The 24159-nt window shown below is 35.7% G+C and overlaps 1 protein-coding gene across 4 annotated transcripts in view; it reads right to left on the reverse strand.

Annotated features, from left to right (window-relative positions):
• The window catches only part of Rps6kc1 (ribosomal protein S6 kinase C1), a 202428-nt gene that overhangs the window by 39775 nt on the left and 138494 nt on the right, over positions 1–24159 (reverse strand). For all 4 annotated transcript variants that reach the window (XM_026387436.2, XM_026387435.2, XM_026387433.2 and 1 more), the window contains 2 exons: positions 4007–4054; positions 2673–2805 (listed from right to left, as the gene is read on the reverse strand). In XM_026387436.2, coding sequence (XP_026243221.2) covers positions 2673–2805; positions 4007–4054 — 181 coding nt within the window. The remainder of the gene's footprint in view (positions 1–2672; positions 2806–4006; positions 4055–24159) is intronic.

The following is a 24159-nucleotide window of genomic DNA, read 5'->3' on the forward strand; positions in this document are numbered from 1 at the left end:
AAAAGAAAATGAATCCAAGAGACTCAAATAAATTACAGACAGTTCTGTAAGTAGTAGGAGGTTAAAGCTACAAATCATAAATATTCAAGCATTGGTAACATGGAGAAAACTGTTCAAGATTAACTTTTTCAGTAATAACTATTTATACATATGAGAGTGACTTTTTTTTATCATCTTCACACAAAATACCTCAGAAAATAACCACTGAGACATCATCCAGTTCACTCCCTTGCTCGAACCAAATCTGAGAAATTACTACAGACTCTTCTCTCCCTACTCCCAAATCCATAACAGCTCCCTCTGACACTACCCTTAGGACATCACCACTGGCACGCCAGCAGGCCATGCCCTCAGCCTCTTTCACCCAGACTCCTACATTAACCTTTCACATCTCAATTCTTGGCTTTCTAAGACTCATTTCCCAAACAACAACCAGAGTGGCCTTTTTAAAATGCAGACCAGATCCTATCACTGCTCAACATGTCTAGTGATTCCCAATGCACTTGAAGAAAAAACGAAGTCCTTACCCTCTGCACAAGCTCCTGCCACCTTCTCCAGTGTCCTCCTGTACCAGTGCTGTGTTCACCTACTGATTCAAACCAGATGGCCTCCTTTTTTGGTTATCAAACATCCTGAGTTTGTTTTTATACTGGTCCCTGTACCAGGACCTAATGTTCAAAGGATGGTTTCTCTTGCCATTCAGAATTCCTCTTAAATGTCACCTTCTTAGAGAATTTCCTTGATTTCTTAATAGAAAGAAACCTCAGTTGTTCTCAGTTAGATCTCCCTGTGTTAAAGATCAGGGTCATGCCATTAATCTACTGCTTTTTGTTTTTCTGCTTGTCCTCCACAATGAGAATTTAAGTTTCACAAGGGCAGGTTCTTTTTCTATCTTTTTCACCTAAAATGAGCCAACTACATAGTACATGCTCAGTGAATTGGTTGAGTAGCAAATGAATTGAGAATTCCTAGTAGCACTACAATTTACTATTTTTTGTATTCTAAACCCTTCTTAAAATTAAACAATAGATATCTAAAAGAAACAATCAAAAGATATGCTGCTTCCAAGTTTAAATAATTCAGGCCAAATTATATAGTTATATGTCCATCCAAAGTCAGGTATGGTCAACAGTAAGGAGAAAGAGACTTAGTAAAGATTATTTATAACAGCAGAAAACTTGAAGGTCCTATGTCTATGACTTTAAGACATTATAAAATTATAAAGTAAAATCAGTTTTAGCTCCAAGCGGTATAAGGGAAGGTAGAAGATGACAGAAAAACTAACATATGATTTGGAGAAGGAAGAAGAAGAAGAAGAGGAGGAAGATACAGCTACAAATAACAGAGGTAAGCTAGGATTGAAAATGTACCACAGATAATCTCCAACATGAATAATCCACACTGGGTAATAGAATATTGACTATAATTACATTCATCCTACTGACCTTGTTCTAAATTATTATGGATTATTACTACGCAAGTTATTTTGTTCCACACCAGAGGTGGCTGTATTTCGCTATCAGATGACATGACCTCTAATTCAATAATGTCTGTAATGCACTGGTATCCTCAGATAAAAGCTGTCTATAATGTCTGAACAAAGGTGAATTAGTTATCCAATTCACACACGCAATTAACTCTCTTAATACCTGTGAGACCATGGAGCCCCTTCTGAATTTCCTATTAAATACTGCATATGGAGGTCTTCCCTCCATCTGTAGTTATCTTGTGCTGTACTTCATAATAAACAATATTAATAGTTTATTGCCCCCATCAAAAATCTTGCATTAGTTATCATAAGAGACCTCATTCCAGAAGCAATGACTCCTTTTCCTCAGAAAATTATTAAATTTGGATGTTATGCCAATTAGTAAAGCACAATAGTTCTTTACTCTCAGTAATATAAAAATAATAATGTCTCTATGAAATATAAAAAATAATTAATTTTTTATTGTTTTTAAAAATATCTCTTAAAAACACCAAAAGATCATTTATATGAAAGGCATTTATATTTATATGCTGTATTAAGTCATTCTTAGTAAAAGACTATTTAAATTCAGGTGTTCACAGGCAAAACCAAATCAAAACATAATATTTTTTGCCACCTGTTCCCTCCACTAATAGCTAAAATTTCATAAACAGTTTGAAGGCAGAGCCCCATGCTTCTGCTTTGTACACATATGTGATGCCAATGGCTGTATTCATAAAAACTCAGATCAGAATAACAAGGTAATGTCAAATGTTAAGCAAATACCCTGGCCTTCTATAAAAAGGAGGTAATTAATTAATTCTTCAGGGGATGCTTTTCATTTTCGTCGTCTAACATAAATGTATCTTTTTAGCAGAGAAAAGAGAACCAAATAAAATCCCTAAAATAATGTCTAGCTCTCTTAACGTGCATTCACATTAAAGTTCTAATTATATTAGATAAATTCTATGAGAAACTAGGAAAGAAAGTATGCCTAAGAATGAATGGTACTGTATATAGTTCAAAAGAAATCTGCTGTGCACCCAAGTTTTCGTTTTCCTTCCCATCTCTAAGTGGGAAGGCAGAGCAGAGGAATGAGCAAACAGCTTCTTGTATGTGTTTCACATAAGAAAGATGTTATGGAAACTAGAAAGCTAAACAGGTGACGTTCTTCACTACATAAACAATCTAACTGCAAACCAACCTTCTGCATGCTGCAGCACAAGAAATACGGACTCCTCAGAGATGATGTACTTGTGCAGACACACCATGTTGGGCACACAGCGGGGGATGATGGTCTTTCTGTTCCTGCTGTATTCACTGCTTTTCCTTAGACCCTGACAGAGAACAAAAAGGTCAGTTGTACCCTCAGTTGCCTTTGGAGCCTGCTGTGCTCTGTGTTTATCAACCAAACTAATCTATCCGAGTTACTCTGGGCTTCAGAGAAACCACTCATCTGCTGCTCTATGCCCCTCAGTCCCTGGAGGCTGTGCTGATGGCATCTGGCGTGAATCCAGAGAACAGAAGATGCCACAAAGCTGCCATTAAAATCAATTACGTGGGTCAGTGTTTTTATTAGAGATGCTCTCAAACTAAGTCATCAGGATGACACACAGTTATTTCTCTATGACCTTTTAAGTTTGATTTTACTTATGTACATCTTTAAAACAGGAGACGTTGTGAGATCAATTCAAATTCCTGGGACACAAAAGATATTCCTACTAGATTAAACCAACAACTTGAAAATTCTATTCCAAAATAGTACAAAGATTATTATAATACCTCCAAGAGAACAAGTGTGTGTGTGAGTGTGTGAGAGTGTGTGTGTGTGTGTGTGTGTGTGTGTGTGTGTGTGTTCTAGTATCAGACTCTGGTTTCAAAGACTGAGGAAATGTCAATGATAAAGTATATTCATAAAAAGCAATGTGTTTCAGTATGTGTCAATGTGACCTACTGCCATGCCTTATCAGCAAAAAAGAAGTATCAGAAAAGGAAATATAAAACTAATCAAAGCATCTTCTGGATGCTATGGAAGTGCTTAAATTAAAATAGTTTCAATATATACCATCACAATTAATTCCAAAAACAATTATGAAATTGAGGAATTTTATCATCTTATTCGTTTCGTTATAAATTGAGTTAGATCAAAATGAGAGCCAGGGATGTAGATAACACTTTCCCAAATACCTGGAACAAAATTTCAGTTCTGAAGAAGTCTTAATAAAAAATGAGACTGTGTATGATATTCACAAATTACACAAAATTTATTAGAGATGTATTTAAACTACACACTACACATTTAAACAACACAAAGATTATTCTTCAATTGATCTAATTTATTTCCTCCCTATTTCAGAACATAAAACTTTTTTTTAAATCTATGCTGCAGGACATTTATCAACTTGATGAAAGGAAAGGAAAATAAATACAGATCACTACAAACACAAAAACATTAAGACATCCATACACACAAAAATTAAATCTTGTCTTTCAAAAGCACAATGTGAAAGTAAATTTGAAAATTCAAATTCTACTTACTTTTAAAATGAATGTCTGTTCTGTCCTTGTGTCCATTACAAGTAAAACCTATATAAAAATATGAGTAATAATTTAATCATAACACCATAAAACATTAACTCTACTTCTGGAAACTAAGAATTTATTAATTTCAGAATAGCTTGCTTTTAAATCCCCAAATCACAGGATATAAATAGTCTTATCCAAAATAGATGCTATTATGATTTCCTTTCCAAAAATACCATATTTTAGAAACATCTCTATGTGTCCTAAATGTATTTTTTAATGAATTTCTTAAAAGTAAAGGAAATATTTTAGACAAAGAGTTTTTCCTCATGGAACACAAATGGTGAGAAAGAAATATTTTTAAAAAACTTAAATTAAAAAGAAAGAAATTGTTCAAATCTCAGCTTTCTTCCCCAAACTTCTCATGCAGCAACTTGGTATAATTTGATCTTGATAACCCGGGCCTGGCTACCACCTCAGGTATCTGTTTGGTACTGCTTCTCTACTCTGGACCCATCCTCAAATCATTTTTACCATCAGCAAATTCTGTCAGCTCTATCCTTAAAATAAATCCAGAATTCAAACTCCCCTCACTACGTCTAGCTTTACCTGATACAAGCAAAGATCAACTCCTTTCTCACTAGTAACACTGGCCTCCTGCTTCTATCTTTGCTGCCCTGTGATCTATTCTCCAAATGGCAGCAAAGGTTTCCTGTTTAAGACAACTTAGATCATGTCGCTCCTCTCGTCTTACTGAGAGAAAAAGTCTAACTCCATAAAATGATGTCAAGATCCTTCATGATCTCACACAGTGCCACCTTGAACTGTCACCCACTTCCATCTTGATGACTAGAGGAATGAACAAAGAAATTATCCCGCCATGTTAATTTTTATTATTATTATTTCTACATACTATGGCAATGGTTGGCAAACTTTTTCTGCAAAGAGCCAGGTATTTTAGGCTTTACAGGCACATGTGGTCTCTGTTGCTGCTTTCCCAATCCGCCACTGTGGCACAAAACAGCCCAATCCTGGAAATGGCCAAGGGAGGGAGGAATATTTACACCACCAAAATCAGCAAATGCTGCAAATGGGGTCTTTTTTCCCTTTCAAAAGAGCTGGCTGTCAAACATTTACTAATCCCAACTGAAAGAGGAGGGAGAGAAATCAATGATGAAAGAAAAAGTTAAGCAGGGGAAAATAAAAGAATGGTGAGAAAAAACAGGCAAGTTAAGACAGGAAACCAGTTTGAAAAGATGGAAAATCCCATTTCAGACGTGATGAACTTGAAGAAAGTGACAACTTCATCTTTGACCTCTCTTATGAGTATCTGACCTATACCATTTCAATATCCATTTAGTTGCAATAGAAAATTAACACAAGTACCTGATGACTATATCCCTTCCTTTTCCCCAAACCCTGCCCTCACCAAAAATAAAACAAAGTTACTGTTCTTCCCCCATAACAGCACCCTCCATGAAAACTCCCAAATCCAAGACTTCCCTAAGTCACTGTGAATTCCCATGTCTCCTACCTTCAGAACCAGTGACCAATTCTACTTCGCAAGTACTACTCATAACTAGCCTCTGTCTCTTTACCTACGATATTTTAATTATTTACTATGTTCTATGTTAATCCTTTCAACAACCCAATGAGATAATTTTACATTCCCATTCTACATACTAAAGACATTATAGCTTCACAGGTAGAGCCTGTGATGGTAGCTAACAATAGTATTTACCATCTGTGAAGATTTCAGGGAGACAGTCTTACAAAAGTACAGCCAGTGGTTAATATTGCTATCACTATTATTGCTATTTCTCTGGGAAATGTTCCCACAGCCACTTATCAAACAAGTACTCATCTTTCCATATTCAGCTCAAATATCACACTCTCTCTCTCTCTCTCAATAACACTGATGACTTTCTTCCTTTGTTCTCCCATTTTATACAGTACTGACTTCTACTACAGCATCCCTAACCCTTCAATTTGGTTTTATTTGTTCACCTGTTTTTCTCCCAACCCAACTTCAAGCTCTTTATGGGATTGTCATAGGCCGAATAATGACCTCAAAGATGTTCATGCCCTAAACTCCAAAATCTGTGAATAGGTTATGTTATGGCAAAAACAATTTTCAAGATGTAATGAAGAGGCAGGCCTTAAAATACAGAGATTGCCCTGGATTATATCTTAGTGGATTTCATCAAATCACTCGAACTTTTAAAAACAGAGAACTGTCTCCTGCCAAAAGAAATGGAAAGCACAGAAGTGATGTGGCAGAAGAAACAGAGATCAGAGACTAAGAGGGAAGTATGGTTGCTGGCTTTGGAGACCACAGGTCATAACCAAAGGGAGGAAGCAAGGAGCTTGCAGAGAGCCTGAGAAGGAATCCACAGGCAACTTCTAGGAGCAAAGAGTAGCTATCAGCTGCCAGCCACCAAGGAAACAGAGTTCAATCCTACAACTGTGAAGAGCAGAATTCAACTACCTTAAATGAGCTTGGAAGCAGATTCTTCTCCAGAGAGTCCAGTAAGAAATACAACACTGTTGGCACCTGTGTCGCATCACTGATCTACAGAACCCTGAGATAATAAATTGCATGGCTTTAGGCTGCCAAATTTGTGCTAATAGCAGTAGAGAAGAAACTATTTCTTCTATTACAGAACATACTGTAAATGTTCAATAAACTTATAATTAGTGAATTCTGGTCTAAAAGTCTGGAAAATACAAGACAAAATCGGAGTGGGGGGGCTGGGGATGTGGCTCAAGCGGTAGCGCACTCGCCTGGCATGCGTGCGTCAGCACCACATACAAACAAAGATGTTGTGTCCGCCGAAAACTAAAAAAAAATTTTAAAAATTTAAAAAAATGGGAGTGGGGTTTAGAAAATAAGTCAGGACTTATTTTCTATTATTAATAAGGACTATACATTTATATTTAAGCACTCTCCATAAAGATAAAAGCTAAACACATGAGAATGGACCCTACTAGACTAATGCCTCCCTTATACTACCAAAGTTCTGGGTTTTAAGAAATTTAATTGTATAAACCAAACAGGTTTTTTTTTTTTTTTTAATTTGTTGGGGGTGGTGGTGGTACCAAGGATTGAACTCAGGGGCACTCAACCCCTGAGCCACATCCCCACCTGTATTTTATATTTTATTTAGAGACAGGGTCTCACTGAGTTGCTTAATATCTCGCTGTTGTTGAGGCTGGCTTTGAACTTGTGATTCTCCTGCCTCAGCCTCCAAAGCTGCTGGGATTACAGGCATGGGCCACCATGCCCAACTCCAAACAGGTTTTTATTAATCAATTTTGTGGATGAGGAAACAATGACAAAACTGTTAATCTACCTTGTGCACAAAGATAAGAAGTCGTAGAGGCAAAATTTAAATCTAGGCAGCTGACTCCAGAGTTCTTCCTCTTTAACTAGTAAGTTATAACATATGTAAACAATATATTGTCGTATTTATGTCTGAATTTTGAAAGTTATACACAGTTGGAATATTGTGGGTAGATAACACAACAACCAAAAGTTTAGTGAGAAAAGTACAAAGAAAACTAGGAAAAGAGAGTGGTTCAGATGCCATAGAAAGAGAACACTTAACGTGAGAGTAATTATCCCAGCAACTGAGAGACAACTTGAAGAACAAGGACTGAAAAATAACCATGGTCCAAGGCAGTGAGAAATGGAGTAAACTGCGAAAGACAGAGGCCACACTGCCCTGATGAAAAGAAAATGGGGTTGACACATGTAAATCTTTCAGTAGAAGTAAGTCAGAATAAGGAAAAACACTAAAATAAAAGTGTTGGTGGGGACATCAGTTCAAACAAAGGTTTAGACTTTGATTGTTTTCAGATAGAACAGACCTATTCTGTCCTCAATTGCCCTTTGAGCTATATTCACCAAAAATCTGAACCACCAAGGCATAGAAATGCTTCCATAAAACCTGAACATTAAAAGAACATACCATGAGTGCAAATGGAGGCACTGTGAACCTCTCTACAACAGAAGGCTCAATAAACAGCTATGTCTATGAAGACATTTAGTGTTCCTTTTTACATCAAGTTGTGGCCCTTTCAAGTCACTCGCAGGAAAGCCAGTCAAGTTTGAATAAGGCACATCTACATGAATAGAAAACGTCTTACTAGGTAAAAGGTATGGAAGCCACACAATCAAATAAAAGAGCTTCTTTTTCCTACCATACGCCTCATGGAGTAAACAGAATATACCTGCATAAATCAGGAGTGATATTCCTTTGCTGGTCTCACTTAGCCATGAAGCATGAAGCGCATCAGATAAAAAGGCCAAATTAAGATGGATAAGCATGGCTGGGAAGTGCTATGTTGTTTACATTTACTTTCTTTTCCTACCAAGTTTGTTTGCAACTAGACAACGTTCACATTGAGGCAATAAACACAAGAACATATGTGATTTTTTTAAAATGTGCCCTTTGACTGTCAATTTCTCCCAAACAGGTGTTGGCTAAATGATTATAAATTGGCCTCTGGATACACCTCTTCAACTGAGCCGTACAGGGCTGGTGATAATATAATTAGACCTAAAAACATCAGGCTAGTGAATGCTTTCCATCTGTTTGGCAATAATGTTTAGTTAACAATAGTCTTTAAAAGAAGCACCTTCAGCTTCAGTTCTTAAAGTTATTTATAGAGCCATTCTTAACACACCAGCACTCTTGCTAACAAGAGCTTTAGCCACTTAGAAATTATTAGCCATACAGCTGTACACAAAGAGAAACGGCTGTATACAGAGAGAAACGACTGCATTTAACATCTGTATCTTTCCAAATTTACACGCTTCAACCTCATTTAGAGCCATTTCTTAATGAACAGAGCTATGGCGCTGCATTAATATTATAGTTGCATGCACAAAGATCATAAGGAGCCAAACATTTTTTTTAATGCCAACAGTAGGCCAATCTGTAATGAAGCTGTCAGCATAAAGGACAAAATAATAGCTTCTTTAACCCTCAAACAGAATTTGTTCATTTGTGGACTAGAACACATCAATTTAAAAACTGCTCATGGGTTTGTTCACCTTTATAAAGACAAAAATCTAATTTGTACTAATTTGATACAATTGTCTTTCTAATAAAAGGCTCCTAAAACCATCTTTTATTTCATGATAAAACAAGTACTAAAGCTAAAACTGTCATGAAATAATTACCTTGGATAGCATACCTTATTGAAAGAATACAATTAATGTATTTCTCCCTTTCATTTTTCACACTTACTTATCAGCACTGTATTAGCATATGGTCTCACAGAAGAGATTACTCCATCTTTACCCATACCAACATAGGGAATTACTGCTCCTAACGGGGTGGGGGTGGGGGTGGGGGGGACAGCAACTTATCCCTTAAGAACCAGCCTCATCTGTTCTTCAATTCCACCAGAACAATGAAAGTTGTTCATTCTTCTCTCAAAATGTAGTAGGAAAAGTTCCAACTGATTATAGGTCTGAGTTTTTTCATTTCTACCATAAGGAAGGCCTCATTTTTAACTAAACACCACCTTTGCAAAGACAAGACAGAGGGACAGAAAGTACACCAGAAGCACCAAATTTTTAAGCATGTAATGAAAAATATATTTGGAGAAAAGAAAAAAGATACGCTACTATTTAAAGACTGTGGTGAAGAAATATGGAAGATTGCCTACAGTGGGGATTATGTGTTATATATCTAAAAGATTATGAATCTTTTTAGATATTTTACTGTTGACATTGGAAGTCTGGAAGTCTCTGAAAATAACTCTCATCTCCAATTTCTTTGAAAAGAAAGATTACCTAGGTAATTTGAGGGAATGAACATTGGTCTCTATTTTGGTAGCAGTTCACAGGATTGCAAAACAAGTAATAAAATCTTAAAGAATATTTAAGCCTACATGGACGGTAATAATGGACAAATGCAGCCTGTACCTTAGCTACAGTATCACAGTACAATTCATGTTTGCTGGGTTAATATGAATGAAACTTCCACTGTAAAAGTTAACTGCTTATTTATTCACATAGAAATAAGCATCCCCCAAAAGATGGGATTGACACAATAAATAAGCCATAGAAAATTCACAAGCCTAATTTTGCAAATAACAGTTTTTTCTCAACTTAAATTCAGATGAAAAAGATTGTATTTACTGTACTCTCTTTTTAAAATGGTCTACACTCAATTAGGATTAGATGAGTTTTTAACTAATCTCAAGGTGGCAACAATAGAATAGCTGGTAAAGATGTCCTTCTATAGGAATGCTTTTGAACAATAAACCTAGAGCACTAAAACTTTGCTTCTATCCCCTAATACCACACAATGATAATTAAATACTATTCCTATTTTCTGCTAGAAATCCATCTCATTTGATATCCTTACGATAGTCAAAATGTGTCTCTACTGTTAATTGTTAATTCTCCACCTTATTGTCATAAGGCATCTCTTATAAAAATTCAACTACCAGAAAACAAGGAAGGGTATTAGGTGACCTTAATACTAATAATTCTCCCCCCACTGAGCTCTAATGTTCTTTCTGTCTTTGGCGTCAGAACTCTAGTGATGTTCCCTGTATCACTGCCCAATAACTCTAAAAGCAAAAGATGCTGCACCCACAGCTTTCGTCCATCACAAGTTGTGGCATCAAGAGCATCAGCATGAACAGACTGTGTAGAGACACTTCTCTTGTGTTATGCCATGAAACCAATCTGTTCTTGGTTTCACAAAAGTTTCATTGGTGCGAAGTAAAGTTTGAAGGGTAAAATCTGACATGGACACTTAATAACTCTAAAGGATGGGTCAACCTACTGTTCCCAAGTATCTATTTTCAGTAGTGAAAAGCATAAAGTGTACCTCTAAGATTTAAGGGGAACAACAACAACAAAAACAACAAAAGGTCCTTTGGAGCCTTCCCAGCAATTTATTTGTGCCAGAACGTCCAACACAGCACATTATCACACTACAAAAAAGGGATTGTGGATGGCAAAGTCAAGACTCACTAACTAATTTAGAACAAAGTGGAATATCTCTTTGAGGCAGGATGAGTTCTTTAGGCTTCTATCTAATCCAGATATATCTCCAAATGTAGAAGACAACGGACCACGTTTACAAGTACTGTATGGAGGTAATCCTCAAAAATCTACATTTCCTTTTAGTAAATAAAATCCCAAATACCACAATTTAAAGTATACTTTAAATGTTTATCCAAACAACTGTGACTCCTAAAAACATCCCTTATTGCAGTTTATCTACTTACCTTAGCTGTCTCAACTACTGCCAAAGAAGGGTAGAGACAGAGGAAAAAGAACCAAGTTAGGAAGAGCAAGTAACATAAAACCAAGCTGGTAAATAACTACTTTATCTATAAGAAAACAACTAAGTTTAATTTTCTTTAAATGCCTAGACATTTGCAAATGTTTTAGTATGCTAATTTTTTAATTAATAGATATTTCAGCAGTCAAAGCTCTTTCATATGCACTACTGATTCTTCATCAAACGTTAACTTTCCAACTTACCACCAGTATAGCCGGTGGCAGCCTGAAGGTTTACCATCTGCTGCTACCCAAAGTCACTGTGGCCACCTTCAGAACATATGCATCAAAGCCCCAAGATAAGAGACTGAGGAAATACTGCCTAAGTCAGCATAAGGGGAATGATGAACCCAGAGGCAGGCAACAGGCAAGCTACCAGAAAATGCAGAGCATCAGGAACCATCAGTCACCCCACAGAAAAAGCACCCAAGGTCATGGGGGACTCCAAGTTGAACAAAAACACAAGAGAAATACTACTATATAATGGGATATACTTAAGTCATTATGTGATGATTTTTCTTTACAAAAAAGAAACTATATTTAAAAGTATATAATTTTTTTAAATAAGCAAAAGCTGAATAAAATGAAATATAAAATTTTAAGGTGTTTATTCAGTCTATAAGTAATAATAAAGGCATACATTGTTTATGCAGTCACAAAAAATAGGGCACTTTGTTTTGAAATGCTTGTTTTTCTTGCTACTATTAGACCCCCCTGCCCAACAATTCAAACATTACCCAAGGAAAATACACTTTGAGACAAGTTTAACAAAACCCACAAAATAATAATTAAAAAACCTGATGCCTGGCTACTCAAAAAATGTCATCTATTTATGGTGACATTTTTAACACAATACCTATTTGAAAACAAAACACTATGGTGGCTTATAAAAACAGAGAATCTCAAAAACCTAGATTTATTCAGTGATAATAATACTGAAATAAATTCAACATAAAAGAAATTCACTAATTTTCTTGTACTTAATCTTTTAAAATATGAAGAAAACCAATATATAAAATCTTTTTTTTTTTGGAAAATTATACAAAAAACAACTTTTAATTCCTGGTTTTAAAATGGCAACAGACACATTTGGTTTGTATTCATTCTAATCTTAATCGAGGGAATTAGTTATAGTTTAAATCTACAGCATTATTAAAACATTCATGTGCTATCAGAACTGTCATAATAAAGCCATTTGTCTTACCCTCTACTTAAACTTAATACAACCATAACCTGCTGAATGCAACTATGTATAGTTTCTATAATCTAACATAATATTGTATTATGTGTGATGCTCCATGTGAACTCAATTTATACCTGTGAATACTTAGTAACTTGAATAATAATCATGATGTTTTTTTTTAAGGATCACAGTCTGGCATTGTGATAATGGCTAAAAATATAACAAATGCTACCTGAATAACTTATCTTCCAAGAAATGTTACAAATATATTAGGAGTCATAATATTAGAAAAAGAAAAACAAACATTTTGGTACTGCTAAAACAGATTCATAAATATAGTTTACTCAAAATTCAAAGGTTAATCATTCCTACATTGTTTCAATCCTTTGAAGAGCAATAAAATATGGTTTGCAAAGCTCTTCTTTGACAGACTAATATTAGGACCAGAAAAGAAATTTTTAAATGCTTTTGCTATAAATATCAACAAACTGATTCAAAAGTTTATACAGAGATTCAAAGGGACAGAGTAGCCAACACAATTTAAAGAAGAAGAATAAAATGGAGCACTAACATTACCCAACTCCATGACCTACTACAAAATTATAATAAGCAAGACATTGTGATATTGGCTAGAAAATAAACAATTTGGGGGGCTGTGGGGACACAGCTCAGTAGTTAAGCACCTGCCTAACATACACAAGGCTCTGGTTTCATTCCAGCATCACATACACGTATACACACATGCACTCAAAGAACAGATAAACAGATGGAATAGATTAATACAACAGGATGAAGAGACCCATATAAATATACCCAACTGATCTTTGACAAAGAAGCAAAGGCAAAATGATGGATTAATGGCAGTCTTCAACAAATGCTGAAACAACCAAAATTCTACATGTAAAAAGGTGAATCTATACTCAAACCCTACATCCTTAACAAATTTAACCCAAAATGGATGATAGATCTAAATGTAAAACATGAAACTACTGACTTCCTAGAAGATGGCAGATGGAGAAAACCTAGAGGACCTCGCACATGGTGATGACTTTTTGGATACAACATCAAAACCACAACCTGCCCATCAGTTAAAATGGACTTGTAGAAATTTATTTGATTATAAATGCTTTATTACAAAACACCAATCAAAACAAAAAGCTTGATTAACAGAAATAAATCTAACAAAATACAACTGTATATAATCTACAGGCAACTCTAAATCTATGGACACAAGTAGGCTAAAAGCAAAAGGACATAAGAATGTTACATACAAAAGTCAGCAAAAGAAAGCGGGGGTGGCAAAATTATGGTATGCAAAACATTTTTAAACAAAAAGTTGTATGAGATAAAACATATTATAAAATTTTAAAAAATTTTGAAAAGAGGAAAGGTAGAATATTCCATAAAGGTTAAGGGGACCTTTATATAGGAGACTACAACAAGAGTAGATACACTTGCAACTCACATCATACAGGTGGAAAAGTTTCCCAAAATTCTATAGCACAATAGGGTCAATACCATTTTCAACAAATTATTATACATTTCAAAATAGCCAGTAGGGAGTATTTTGAATATTATCAAACAAAGTAATGATCAATGTTAAAGATAACAGTTACAATAATTACCCTGATCGGATCAGACATTGTATACTTATATTTAAATATCACATTGTAACCTATAAATATTTTAAATTATTATATGTCAATTTTTATTTTTCTTTAGAACTGGGAATATGGCTCAGGATAGAATACTTGTCTAGTGCACATGAGACTGTGGGTTCAATCTCCAAAACTTAAAAAAAAAGTGGGGGATGGGGAGAGGAAGAAGAAGAGAAACAATTTTTTAAATTTCCTTTTTAAATTGTGCCAAAGACTAATAGATACCTCACCAAAGAAGATAAACAGGTGGCAAATAAGTGCATGAAAAGATGTTCAACATTATGTCACCAGGGAAGTTATAATTAAAACAATGAGATACCACTACACATTGATCAGAATGGCTAAAGTGCAGAACATAGACAACAGCAAATGTTAATGAGCATATAGAGCTACAGGAACTCTCATTCATTGCTAGTGGGAGACAGTTTGGTGGTTTATCACAAAACTAAACACACTCTCATCATATATGATCCAGCAATTATGTTTCCTGGTATCTACTCAAAGGAACTGAAAACAAGTCCACACAAAATTCTACACATTCTACAAATTCTACAGCAGCTTTATTATCAACACCCAAACCTGGAAGCAACCAAGATGACTTTTAGTAGATGAAAAGATTAATTAACTGTGGTACATTTAAACAATAGGATATCATGAAGCACTAGAAAGAAATAGGCTATCAAGATATGAAAAGACATAGAGAAACCTTAAATACTATTAGTAAGTGAAGAAAGCCAATCTGAAAAGTTTATCTGTAAGATTACTATATGACATTCTGAAGAAAGCAAAACTATGGTTGAGAAAATATAAAGATCAGCAGTTACCAGATATTGCAGGAGGAGAAGCAGAGGGATTAAATTGGCAGAGTACAGAGATTTTTAGGATAGTGAAAATACTCTGAATGATAATGTATTGGTGAACACAATTCATTATAAACTTATCCAAATATAAAGAATTTGGACAACACCAAGAATGAACCCTAACATAAACTAAGGACTGTCAAAATTTTAGACAAATTAAATTTACCGGAATTTAACTGCAGAAGGAATGCTTCACCAATTAGTTAGCCCTCAGAACCAGAAGAGGTTCAGAGAACTCCACCCAGCAACATTGTTAAGCAACACGTATGCCAGAAAAAGGAAGTAAGGTACAGAAACAACTCAGCATTTGTCTTATTTGAATATGGTATGATCAGTTAGCCACCTGTGACTGCTGTGTGACTAGCTGAGACTCAGGTGTTTGTTATAAAAACAGATGTTATAGTTTGGATCTTGACTGTTCCCCAAAGGCCCATGTGTTGAAGACCTATTCTCCAGCTCACGGTGCTTCTTGGTAGAACTTTTAATAGGTGGGGCCTACTGGAAGGAAGTTAGGTCATTGGGAGAGTGCCCTTGAAGGGGATACTGGGACCTTGCACCCTTATGGTAGAGTAGGTAGTTAGCTAGAGATCAGCAGATACAGAAGGGGACAAGAGAGAGGAAGACTTCTGTAAAAGGCCACAATACTCTCCATTTGATGCCATAAGGCCATAAATTCCCATCTTTCCTTGCATAGGTGAGCCTATGGAAGAAATTCATCTCAGGAATGTAGGAAGACTCCTACTGAGAGCCACTCAAAGGCACCACTAGTCTCCCTCCCCCAAACTCCACCAAAGGGAGCCAATCCACTCTGTAGAGTTACAAAGGCACACATGTTCCCAAGGTCACACATGTGCCCACAAGCTGCTCCAGGGGTCAGCTGACCGTTTGCTAGTGGCAGTAGGCCAGAAAGAGCAAAGTAACCCAGTATTCACACAGGGCAGGTGTGGAACTTCCCCCAAAATGGGTAGATTGTGCAGCAGCATAAACCCTGGGCCTGAAGAGGTGTAGCAACCTGCCACACCAAGGTCTCATGCTACTGTAAATTCTCACACCTTATCCTAATAAAAGCCTAAGCCTAATCATTTTAGTTCTAACCAATCTGTCCACCCCTCTCCCTGGGTATACCTCACTTTCTCTTGCCTTTCCCCTAGTACAATAAACCTGCTCTAATTACCATCCCTGCCTTGCTACACTCCTGTTTCTGCACTGGGGTAATTACCATAATCATCAGGGCATTACACCCAAGGACTAAAGATCACTCCACAGTCACCCTCCAGTTAACACTGTCTCTTTTTGTTTCCTGGCTGCCTACACACTTTGACCACAATGTATTATGCTGCCACAGGCCCAAGGCAACTGGGTCAAATGACCATGGATTGAAAGCTCTGAAACCATGAGCTACAAATAAACCTTTCCTTATTTTAAGTTGATTATCTCAGGTATTCTGTCACAGTGGAAAAAAGCTGACTGACACAATATACTCCTAAATTTGTTTTTCCATTAGTTGCAGTTCCTCACATAAGTTCAGAAGCATTCTCAGGTTAAACTTAATTTAACAGGACTTTGGGAGATAATGATATGCCAAATATCAATATAGATTTATCAACTGTAACAAATGTATCACTCTGATGAGGAATTTTGATAAGGGGAAAAGCAATGCATGTATGAGCACTGTGGAAATATGGAGAATTGCTATATCTTCCTCTTAATTTTTCTGTACACCTAAAACTGTTCTAAATAAAACTCTATGAGAAAGAAAAAACTGATCTACTTCAGTTTTTTGTTATTTGTTCCATAATCCAGTGGTTTTAAGTAACTGGTCAAACCACTGGATTATGGAACAAATAACTAAATCTAGTCCTGCCCTAAAGCAATGCAAAATATAGGTTATTCTTCAATAAATAATCCAATGTTATTATTTCAACAAACACGAATTTAAAATATCTTACATTCTTATGAGACAAATGTCAATGAATGTTAGCCATTCCTCAATGATGTCTCTTACTAGGGTGTGAGGTTAATGATTTAGTGAACAATAAATCTATCACAGAAATGTCTTTTATATATATGAAAAAGAGTTTTACTTTGTGTAATTTTTCAAATCCTAGTCCTATACATCTATTACTTCACAAAACCTGCTTCCAAAGGACGTGGTGTGTCTTTGTAAGGAGTCTGGATATAAATATAGCAAAAGCCAGAATATAAAAGACAGAAATATTGGGTTTAAAACTGAATTACTAAAGAGCTAGGAAAAACAGCCACTTAGGAGGCTCTTCTCAGATCCAAATGCTTTAAAAGCTAGATCTCTACACCTTTGTAATTCTCATTTTGATTGTCTGTTTTCTGTTTTTATGAAGAACTTGCCCAAGGCCATGAAGAGATTATGCTAAAGACAGGTTAAAACTCTAAAGTTCTGGATTTATAGGCCCAAGTTCAGCTCATGCCATTCAATTTCATAATGAATTCATTTATTTGATTTCTCTAGTTTGAATTCTGACATTCACTGGAGATGACTTGACGCTGTTAAATTTAGATGAAAATTAATTCAATTAAAAGTACAATCTAATGTATTCACAGTCTAATGTATTTAGCTTTAGATCTCTGTTTTCATTTGCTAGAAAAAACTAATATTCTAAGGCTGCTATAAACTATTTCACTGTCCATTCATAGCCAGGTTTAATATTATCATTCTTGTCCTAAAGGTGCTCTATAAATATGCTTGAATCAGGTTATAGTGCCTGAAAACTGAAATGAGTCCCTAAAAAGCAGCAAATATATATATCCACCTAGTTCTCTTTTATATAGTGTTCAGAACTGGTGCAAGATATAGCCAGGTAATAGAGACTCACCACTCATAATGATTATGGCAATGGGAACAACATGCTCAAATCAATCAATACACATCCAACTAAGCTGCCAATGTCAAAAGTAGCCTGATCCCAAGTAAAAAGAAAATGTCTCGAGGACAAGGAAAATAAACACTATTATTTTAAAAATGTTTTTAATGAGTTTGTGCTTTTGTAGCAGATGGAGCCTAACTTCTGGTATTGATTAAAATTTAACAGTATTTTAATGTGACCTAGAGATTTTATTTAGTATACGAACACAATGTGTTCATGTTCTGAAAAATTCCCAAATATTTCAAAGCTCGTATGAAACACAAAGGCATAACATTTATTCTCAAATTGACAATTTCAGTGACTGCAACAAAGTACCTGCCAACAATCTACAGGTGTGCTCTATGAGAGATGGTGAACATGGGAGCAAGAGGGAAGTTTTGACAGTTTTCAGTTCATAATACTCTCTTGCTCTGACGCTGCAGGTGTAGTACAGACTCACAGATTGTTTGAAATTTCCAAACACATATATTGTCTCTTCCTGTTCCCTTCACAATTACTCAAAAAGCATGCTTAGTCATTTGAGCAATTTGAAGGCTCACTGGAAAAGCCACATAAATAAGATCAAAAACTACTGTACAATATGAATCAATGCTATGAGAGATAAGTTCAAGGCACTAAAAGAACACAAGCCAAAAATATTTAGATGGATAGTAGAGGAAAACAAGGGCAGTTTATAAGAGAAGACAACAATAAGTGAGGAAGGAAAGGAAAAGAAGGCACTCCAGGAAGAGAAGTAAAACATGATGCCTTCGCATAACTACATGTTCAATGCATTTCTGTATCTACAGTTTGGGTTCATTTGTATGCCTCTGCATTCAAAATGTGATAGGCAAAAGAGTATGTGGGGGTGGTCTTGGTTCATCCAGAAGGGGAAGAACCCAGCAGAAAATCAATAGAGAAAGGAGGGGCTAGATCAGAATTGTTTTTGTAGGTTTAGCTAGGAAGTTTGAAGCTGATCCTAAAACCTATGTAAAGGCATTAAATTTTAAGCAAGAGAGTTATTAGATTTATTTATTTATACTGGGGATTAAACCCAGGGATACTTTACCATTGGGCTACATTCCCAGCCCTTTTTATTTTCTTAATTTACTTTTATTTTTGAGATAAGATCTTGCTAAATTGCTTAGGGCCTCACTAAATTGCCAAAGCTGGCCTTGAATTTGCAATCCTCCTGCTTCAGCCTCCCAGGTAGCTGGGATTACAGGCATGTGCCACCATACACAATTAGTTTCAGAAGCTCATTTTTCTAAAGCATCACTTTTATAAATGATTGTCACAGCAATGTGAACAATAAACTAGAGGAAGATCACATTAGAGAAAAACAATGGTACATTTTTAAAAAGGGATTAAGAAAACGGCTATAAATTTTAAACTTGCAAATGATTTTGGATGCCTGAGTTTTAATTTGAAGCATGGAATAAAAATGGGTTAAATATACCTATTGGTACCTAAAGGGTACTAGGTCAATCTAAAATAATAATTTCAGTTATATGTCACCAACAGGACTTGATCATATTATGTTCAATAAACAAATTTATTAACGACTTATAAAAGGTCAAAAAGACATGTTGATCAAAACTATGACTGTCAGAAAGCTGGGAAAGCTATATAATGTGTTAACTTTAATATTCTCTTAAGTATAAATCACTAGTCTCTCTCAAAATTCCATTAACTAACAATAAAGGAATTTTTAAAGATATGAAATAATGACTACAAAAAAATCAGAGGAGTAAGGATGAAAAAATCTGGACATTTTAGAAGACAAAAAATAAATGCTAAGTGTCCATAGAGAGAAAAAAAAACAACAAAAAGCAAGCCAATTCTTGCTGTAGAATCCCAGGGGGAAAAAAAAAAAAAGATGTAAAAGGTATCTCCTGAAAACAGATAGATATAAAAGGAGTCTATGCACTACATACCACGCATAGCCAGGCAGCTGCCCTTTCTCACCATGGCAAATGACTAAAGGTCCATCCTCTGAATATGTGGACTGAGACAGGTACTTCAAACAGCAAAGGTAGGACTGGAGAGAGGTGCTGAAAATAGGTATATGTGAAAACCTATCGCCAAGTGGAGAGAATATCAGTGCTCCTTCCACCACTCCACTCCCAGAATGCTGCTGTTTTCATACTAACTTCCGGGGCAGAAGATTGGAAGCTTCTTTTCTAAGAAAACCAATTGGTCCAAAAGATAAGACATATAGAGAGTCACATGTATTATGTGCCCTAACAAAATATGTAGATTGTTACTCAAACTGAAGAAGGTCCATAATGCCCAACTCAACAAATGAAAGAGAGTCACACACCAACATATTGAAATTTTATAACATAGTGAAAATTTTAGAACACTAGAGAGAAAGAAATCCTATAAACCTCTAGAGAAAAAAGAAGGGGGGGGTAAAAAAATCCCTTAACAAAAATCAGGAAGGGGTGGATTTGGCTCAGTGGTAGAGCACTAGCCTAGAACGTGTGAGACACTGGGTTCGATTCTCAGCACTGCATTTAAATAAATGAATAAAATAAAGGTCCACCAACATCTAAAAATATATTTAAAAAAAAATCAGGAGTAGAAAGCAACCTAGAAGACTGGTGATGAGAATTCCCAAAACAACAAGAATTGAAACCTCTCTGTAGGAAGTCAACCAAGAAAGCATAGCCATCTGGACAAATGAACAGAACAATGAAGGAGATATCCAGAAGAGGCTCTGAGGAAAGAATGGATCCGATGGATTATCTGCTGTGTTTGTATTTCAGAGATTTTTGAAACTCTACCAGAGGGTATGGGTATAAATAGGGTTTGGAAATAATAAGTAGATAGAAAAATAAAGTAAACAAGGAGAAACTTAGATAATTTATTAACCTCCAGGGAAAAATACAAAAGGAAAATCCAAAGATATTTTAACAGATGGAAACTTAGGCCAATTTTACACAAGATTAAAAAAAAAACTTAAATAAACATAAAAACAATACTAACCAGAAAGACATCAACCCAGCAGCTCGGGAGGCAGGATCACAAGTTCAAAGTCAGCCTTAGCAACTTAGTGAGGCCCTAAGTAACTGATCAAGACCCTGTCTCAAAATAAAAACAAAAAAGACTGGAAAGGTGGTCCAGTAGTTAAGCACCCCTAAAAAAAAAAAAAAAAAGACATAGATCTTAAAATAACTGAAAGATAGTCGGCCACTGGAGAAGGGCAGTATGTAGAAGAAGGAAGCAGTATTTGACTCAAGAGAAAAAAAGGGCTTCAAAAGAGTTTCAACTGTGTAAAATGGAACAATGGCAACATTAAGTAGCTCTGCCTTCATTTATGCCTCTTTATAAACTCTTTCATGCTGCTTTAGAATTTATGTATGCACTACCTGTATCTTTCCAAATAGACCAAAGAGAAAAACCAAAGAGAAAATATTCCCAGAACCTAACACAATGCCTTCCACATGGCAGCATTAAAATGATGTTGTTGTTGTTTTAAGGTATTAGGGATCGAATCCAGGGACACTCTACTTCTGTACTCCACTGAGTTACTACTGCCCTCCACTGACCTTCATCTTCAAAATTAAAAATAATAATTTTTATTTTGAAGCAGGCTCTCACAAAGTTGCTGAAGTTGACCTCAACTGCTGTCCTCCTGCCTCAGCATCCTAAGTAGCTGGAATTACCAGCATGCACCACCATACCTGGAAGAAAAGCCATCTAATGATGCACTGTGAATGGACCACCGGATCTGTAATATCCTGGGTCAGATGACCTTAAAATCTTTTCTAACCTGGAGATTACATAATCCAAGTCATAGTAAGTAAAAGGAAACTAGTTTCTTTATTCACAATTACTTTGGTTATCCGAGTATAAAATTTCCTTTATAGCCCTGGACCTAAAAATATGTTAGAGAAGATAATATAATTATCTTATTTATTAATTTTTATTAATTATACTCTCAAAGATTACTTTGATCTATATATAAAACCTACAAATATGCTACATTCCTTTCAATGGTATTTATGAATTAGTTTATTATTACTAACATTATCTGCACTAACTGACACTATGAGAAACTATCGCTTGAGGTCATTCTTAAAGCTTTGATCAAAATGATTCTCTCCCCTCATCCTACCATAGCATTTCAAGCTTCTTCATGCATCTTCCCTATTACTTTCCCCACATTCACAATGTCTGATGCTCCATGGGAATTTATAAATAGAACTTCTACCTAGGTGCAGTGGCATACATCTGTAATCCCAGTGGCTTGGAAGGCTGAGACAGGAGGATCACAATTTCAAGGATAGCCTCAGTTACATGGCAAGGTCCTGAGCAACTTAGTGAGATCCTGTCTCAAGACAAAACAAACAAAAAAAAACCTAAAACGGGATGCAAATGTAGCTCAGCAGTAAAGCACTCCTGGGTAAAAAAAAAAAAGGATTTCTATCTATCCAATTAGATGCCTGTTATGTACTGGATATGAGGTATCCCCCAAAAGCTCCTGTGTCAATGAAGGAATATTCAGAGGTAAAATGAGAGTTGTAACCTAATCAGTCCATCCTACTTTGAATGGTCTGACTGGGTGGTAACTATGGACAGGTGGGGCATAGCTGGAGAGACAGGTCACTGGGTCTGTATCCTGGAAGGGTACATCTTCCCTATGGCCCCTTCCTGGCTCCCCCTTGCTTCTCTATTGTCATAAGGAGAGCAGTATCCCTCTGCCACAGCCTCCCTCCCATGTCCCCTCCTCCACCATGATGTGCTGCCTCACCTTGGGCCTAGAGCAATGGAGTCAGTCATCTATGAACCAAGACCTCTGATACCATGAGCCAAAATAAACTTCTCCTCCCCTAAAGTTGTTCTTTTCAGGGATTTTGATCACAGTGATGCAAAAGCTGACTAAAATACTCTCAAGTGTCTTATTGTGGATGTGTACTAATGAATCAGTGCAGAATGTACTAAAAAGTAGAAAGTACATCCTGATACCAACTTACTTTGTGTTGTCCTCAGAGACACATAAACTTAATGGATGAAGCAAGGCATACAACACAATTCTGCATAGGGAATGGATCCAAAATTATGTATTTGATACCGTAACTCATACCACAAGCAGTCTCGGGTTGGTAAAAGGCTTACTCTGACCAAAATATTCTGGACACTATGAAAAAAACATATTTTTGTGCCAAATGCCAGTATACTAAAAAAATAACTAGAGTCATACAGAATATTATTTTAAAAAATTAAAATTTGTTAAGTAGCAAAGGCTGAAAAGCTGTTTTCTTTATAACATTTGAAGATTTAAATTCAGAAGAAACAATTCAGCAGTATTTGTGCAATCTATTCTTACATACTTTAACAATGCTAAAGTGGGATTCCCTAGAAATACTAACAGGGAAAACAAAACTTTGATGTGTTTCGAAAACACAAAGGATATAAAACATTCTCTGTCTGGTTATTAAAAAGAGCTAATCAAACAGCACTAAAAGCAAATTACAAAGAGAAATAATGAAAAGATAACAGAAAAAAAAATGAACATCACACATAAAAAGAAACTGATGTGGAGACATCTAAGTCCCCAATCAGATATTAGAATTCAACAAACCAATTCAATATATTTACTGAATGCCTGTGATATGCAGACACAGTACTAGACATATGGGAGGAGGAAGCAATGAACATACTATTTATGGTCTCTGCCCTATGGAAACTTAGAAGTTTACCATGGGAGAGGGGCAATAAAAACAGTTTAACAGGTGTGTTCTATAGAACTACCAGTACAACTAGAACAAAGAAGAGGAACAAAAAAAGAAAGAAAAAAACAGCTGGGAAAGGAGGGGGAATGGGAATGAGAAAGACAGTAGAATGAATAAATTTCCTATGCTCACATATCAATACACAACCATTGCAACTCCACATCACGTACAACCACAAGAATGGGAAGTTATACTCCATGTATGTATGACATGTCAAAATGCATTCTACTGTCATGTATAATTAAAAAAAACCAAATTATAAAAATTTTTAAAAGCATGGCTAATAAACATTTGAAAACCTATATTCTCATTAGCAGTTAAAAATCCATATTAATAGTGAAATCCAAATTTTCACTTAGTAAATGATGGATGGTATTGGAAAGGATATGAGGAAATATCCTTTCATACACTACTACTAGAAGAATGAACCACTACAATATTTCTGGAGAGGTTACAACACATATATGTACTATTTGACCCATAATTTCCAACTCTGGGTAAGTATTCACAATAAATCATCATAGCAGATTTATCT

This window comes from Urocitellus parryii, chromosome 9 (assembly GCF_045843805.1).
Source record: "Urocitellus parryii isolate mUroPar1 chromosome 9, mUroPar1.hap1, whole genome shotgun sequence".
Classification (NCBI taxonomy): Eukaryota; Metazoa; Chordata; class Mammalia; order Rodentia; family Sciuridae; genus Urocitellus; species Urocitellus parryii.